We start from the raw sequence: 5,665 nt of genomic DNA, 5'->3' as shown, positions 1-5,665 counted from the left end.
TTATTATTTATATTTATTTATAATTGATCTTCATTATTAATAATTTTTCAATGCTTATACCATTATAAATAGTTAGGGATTTTGCACCAAACTATATTACACAAATTTCAAGTGAATTTTATTAACGTTCCTTTTTAACCCGTTTAAGCTTAATAGTTTTCTTAAAAAATGGTAGGCAAACATTGTTATTATATACTGTGAGTTAAACAGAAGTCAGATTCTGTGGCGTGGTAAAACCACCTTGGAATATAAGGTCCAATAACTGAGGAATTTCTATATGACTTTAAGTTTATTCCGAAGTTTTTAGACAGTCATACAAGATCCTTATTGGTCTAAACAGATCTGAAGGAGGGATATAAGAGATGTTATATTTTCCACTGAATGGCCACCTGCTGCTGGAAACACAGAAAAACATTTAACTCAACATTAAACATATTGGAAATAACCACAGTATTTCCAATATGTTTAATGTTGAGGTTCACTTCTCGAACAAGAGGGTTATCGACCATTTTGCTACCGACCATCCGACACAGCATCCATGAGGAAGTTATCTTGTTTATACGCGACATGGCAGAACAGTGAACCGCGGGTCATCGCCGGAAGCACCGCGGGTGGCGGACGAGCAAGAATACGTGAAGAAAGAGGACGAGAAGGAGTTGAGGACCAGAGAGCAATTGAAAACAGAGACGCGAGTGTTGAATGAGTAGAGAACAAATCGGTAATAGCTCGTAGAATGGGGTCCATTGAAGGGAACTCTTCTTAGAGCGGACACCTGTCGAGCCTTCTCTGTTCTTTTTTATCCTGGTCAGGATTATCAACCACACTCGAGGGCTCTGCACTTTTCGGACTGGGGTCTTTGGGGAAAGGATGAAACTTGACAACGGATTTTTTTTAGCCGTCCGGGAAACTGTTTTCGCGTAGAAGTAATATATATTACAAGTGAAATTCTAGGTATGGAAAAATATAATGGAAGATCGAAGACATAAAATTAACCAAATATGAAAAATCAAAATAACAATTAAAAGGAAATGATCAGGGTTGCGTTCTGAAATAATAAAAATAGTTTCAAACCATTTTTTGTTGGTCAAAACATTTAGTAGGGCAGAAGTAAAAAGATACAAAGTAGGTAAGAGTTTTTTTGTGTTCATTTTTAACTTCACGAATTTTGAAGCAAACCATTGATAAATTCATAAAAACACACAACCTCTCTAGTTTCAACCCTCTTCTATTCATGTTAAACCTTCGAGGCGCCTGAAAACAAGATGACCTCGAGGCCTTCGAATGTAAAAACATGTTATTTGAGTAAGACCAATGGTTAGTTTCATTACATATATTTCATATCATTATAGCTTATCACATTTACTTATATTTTTACTTTCACTTACCTATATATGGAAAAGTCGTATGAAACCTAAATTACATATTTAAGACGTGTATATGCCTGGGATGCGACAGTAACATTTTCGATAAAATCGACTGACCTGAAGTGCCACTTTATCGAATAGATTTTTCAGATCTTTTTAGATTTCCTCGAAAAAAGTTTAAACGATTTTAATTAAAGTCTAAAGGTCAGTTAAAAATCAATTGGTCTTTAATTGAGTTAGATTTTCTACTCATTGAAATAGTTTAAGAGGCATTAAATGACCATTTAAAAAAATCTTCTACTACAGAACCTTCAATTTAGTTTGTTTGAAAAAAATAAACAGTTCTCATTCTTAGCAATAATGAACAATGTGTACATAAAAAATATTAAACAATTTTATGAATAACTAAAAAATAAAAAAGTAAATATCCGATTTGAACGAGAAAGGCCGAGACGACCCGATCATTCCCGATATCATTACTGTTGTATTCTAGGAGGAACAAAATTTATATTCGTTCACCACACCTCGAGGATCGCTGTAATAAGAAGTTTTATAGAACATAATAGAAATTTTTTGTTCATAATTTTCGCTTTTCTTTGTTTTAATTTTTTTTGGAAAATCACAAAAAATGCACACAACTTGGAGACGTCTAGATAGTAGTAAGTGAAAGTTGTGTGATGTAACATATTTTTATTTTAAAATGCACTTGGAAATTTCAATCAATAATTATAAATTTTATAAAAATCATAAGGACTATCATAAACAAATTATCACTTTTTAGATAATAAAATAAATATTTCCTCAATTATAAAGAGAAATATTTAAGCGATTTTTTTTTTTTTTATATTTACATTTGAAGACCCTTCCATAATGAAAAACACACCATAAATTCCATAACTATTTAGTGGTTTTTTAATTTAAATATTCTCAAAGTAAATTAAATCATATGAACCTAATAATTCTGCAGTATAAAAGCCACTTCGAAATGAAACTTGCTCTCCTAATTCATTCCAAAATGTCCTAGGATGGATTTTAGAAGAAAAAAATATATTTATTAAAAAATTAAAAGTCATACTCCCGTGACATATTAAAATTAAATGGAATTAAAATCACGTGAAAAAATTAATATTTTTCTAGGAAGTTCAATCACAGATATAATTTTGATGTTTAAATTTTTGAATAGTAAAGAAAATTATACTTTTTAATAGTTGCTCAGAAATAGCAATTAACATTTCTTAACTTTGATGGTAAATTGGATATAAGGAAATAATCACTTTTTGTGGTGATAAAATAAATATTTTTTTTAATTAAGGAACAAATATTTAATTTTTATTTCCCATTCGAAGGTCCTCCCCTAATAAAAAACACATAAACACCATTATGATTAAGTGTTTTAAATCAATTTGTAGATAATAAAAATTAAAAATAATATTAAACTAATTTTAAAATATAAAAGTAGTCTGAAAATACTTTATATTTCCTATTCAACATAAAATTTGCTTTCAAATTTATTTCGACACCGTTAAGTAATAGATTTGAAAATAAAAAAATTAAACAATATTACAGCTGATAAACCATACTCCCGTAAAACTAGTAACATTAAATGAAATTTAAAGCACGTAAAAAAATTATATTTTTTTATAAAGATTCATGGTAGATATATTTGGAATTTTAGATTTTTGAATAATGAAACAAATGATGCCCTTAAAGCAATAGTATGAATATATATATATTTTTAAGCAGATGGGCTGCGGTCAAGAAGAAAGAAAAAATTGGAATAACTATTTATTTATTTTTTGCCAACGTTTTGACGTACGTTGTAGATCTTCATTAGAGCTGTTAGGTGAGAGTGTAAACAGAGACCTCTCAAATCACAGTTAAGGAATACGATTTGTTGTTAAACAATACCCATTATATATTATTATTATACTATTTTTAGATAACCAATACCCCATTTTTAGTTATTTTATTATTAATATATTATTTTTAGTTAAAGAATATCTAACATCCCTGATGAAGACGTTGGCTGAAAATAAATAAATAGTTATTACTATTTTTCCTACCTATTTGACCGCACCAATGACCATCTCCATCAAATTAATTTATTGTCAATTATCCATATATATAGAAATATAATATGAATATTTTTAGCAATATGTCCCAAAGTAATAGTTAGACTTTACTATGTTCTTTGAAATTGTATCGTTATCATATAGGTAAACTTCTATGATTGTGCAAAAACTAGAGAATAAAACTTTGTAGTATCGCTTAGATAAAAAATAAATTAAAAAAAAAGCAAATAAGCAGTTAGAAATAAATTAATTTAAATCTATTTATTTAATTAACCAATTATCTATATTAAAGCTAGTTGTATTTTTTTTCCAAAATCCATCCAGTCAGTCCAAATTATATACTTTAAAATGTTATCGGAAAAATTGAACGTCTCATTTATAAAAATATATTCCATATTGCCCAAATTTGAGTAAAGAAGATGTTAAATGCCAATAAAATCATTTAGCTATAAAAGGAATAATTAATTCAAGTAATATAAACTTTATATTAAAGCTTACAAGAAGTATTATCACCGTCAATCTATATAACATCTGCGTGTCTTTATCACCGATATTGCACGCACTGTAAAGGGCCTTCTCCATGTTCCTTTTCTAAGTCATATTAATAGAAATTTTATAATAATAACAATTCTTACTATGATATAAAAAAATGGTTGGCATAAATTAAAGTGTAACTAAATAAATATTAAGCCGAGAAGAGAGGGGGGAGATGATTATTCCAAAATTTATGTGTATTTCTTTATTTTACAGCCTTAAGATAATAATTGAATGAAAATTTTCGATTCTGAAACCAAAACAATTTTTCACTTCCTACAAGAATACAAAGAATTCTTCCTTCGGAATCATATATTGGTCTCTGAGTATTCTAGAACATATTTCAACTATATTCATGTAATTAGAGGGGGTTTTTAGAAAAAAAAAAGAGTTTACTCCAGTTTTCCTGAATGATATTTAATGTTTATAAATTCAAAATTTTTAAGCTATGTGGAATATTAATTTTCTATCTGTTTTCTCTAGTAGATTCTACAAATTAGAGCAGTATTTTCAGTCAAATGTATAACTTTCAGGCAATATATGCTGTTATTTATTATTCCTAAATATCTTATACTTGAAAACTGATAAGGTATTTTATTTTGTTACAGAAAGGTGGCGTTTGGGGCGAGAGCGGAGGCGGCGGAGCGACCAACAGCGGGCGATGTGGGGGCGGTGGGGCCTCGGGCCAACAGGGGCAGGGCCTCGTCCACTGGATGTCCGTCATGGCCGAGCACATGAACACCGTCGCCGCCCACGACAGCCCGCACTATATGTGGAATGGAGTAGAGGTATGTATAATATATAACATAATATATTATATCAGTAATACATTATACTGATATCGTTTACAAATAGTAATACATTGAATAGTATCGAAAAGAAGACACTGATACTACGATAGTATAAGTTGAATAGTGTAATTACATTCTAGCAAATCACATTTACTGTTAAATCAGGCGAGATTATGCCTAATGGGGTGAGAATAGTCCAACATGGAATTCATCAAATAAGTGCTTTCTGATCACTTCCATTAAATATATCACTTAGATTTAGCCATTTCTGCGAAAAATAACACACTTAAAGTCATAACCACCTTTTTTTTTTAATCTGAAACAGAAAGCTGAAATATAAAAAATAACACCTATTTTTGTCCTAATTTCGTATGAATATGTAGGTAAAGAAACGACCTAGAAAAAAAAAACCTTTAAAACTGATTAAAAAACAACTGATCAAATCAAATAGCAAAAATTTTTATCATATTGATGAACCTAATGTAGTGAAAGTCTGAGTGTGCCAACAGACTGCGAAGACAGGAAGCCTCCGGTAATAAACCCGTGATGAGAAGAAGAAAAGGCGGTGGCTGTAGTACTCATCCTCGATAATTATGAAGTAATAAAGGTATTTTATGGCGTGCCCGTACCTTTATAGGGATTACTCGGGTACGGAGGTACAGTGGTACCGGGTTAGAGTACTATTATTATCAGAACTGTTTCCCATTAAGCAAGAGGATATTAAACAGTTATTTTTCTGTTTCCTCTGTATCAACAAACTATGTATTTGTTCAATATAAATCAGAGAAATAATAAATTTCTTTTTATGTGGAACATAAAATATAGTTTATCCGGAATCGCGTGGTGAGGGCTATTACAGATAGAACGGCTTTCTAATCCGGAAGTTTGATGGTATCATCAATGA

At 30.1% G+C, this 5,665-nt stretch overlaps 1 protein-coding gene across 2 annotated transcripts in view; it reads left to right on the top strand.

Annotated features, from left to right (window-relative positions):
* The window catches only part of LOC136796851 (zinc finger protein rotund-like), a 337,831-nt gene that overhangs the window by 223,391 nt on the left and 108,775 nt on the right, over positions 1-5,665 (top strand). For both annotated transcript variants that reach the window (XM_067051754.1, XM_067051753.1), the window contains one exon: positions 4,579-4,758. In XM_067051754.1, the coding sequence (XP_066907855.1) occupies positions 4,579-4,758 (180 nt within the window). The remainder of the gene's footprint in view (positions 1-4,578; positions 4,759-5,665) is intronic.

This window comes from Halyomorpha halys, unplaced genomic scaffold (genome assembly GCF_000696795.3).
Source record: "Halyomorpha halys isolate HHAL.00 unplaced genomic scaffold, Hhal_1.1 Scaffold230.1, whole genome shotgun sequence".
In the NCBI taxonomy this organism is placed as follows: domain Eukaryota; kingdom Metazoa; phylum Arthropoda; class Insecta; order Hemiptera; family Pentatomidae; genus Halyomorpha; species Halyomorpha halys.
Note: the sequence above shows the minus strand (reverse complement) of the source record. Positions and strands in the feature narration are given on the sequence as shown.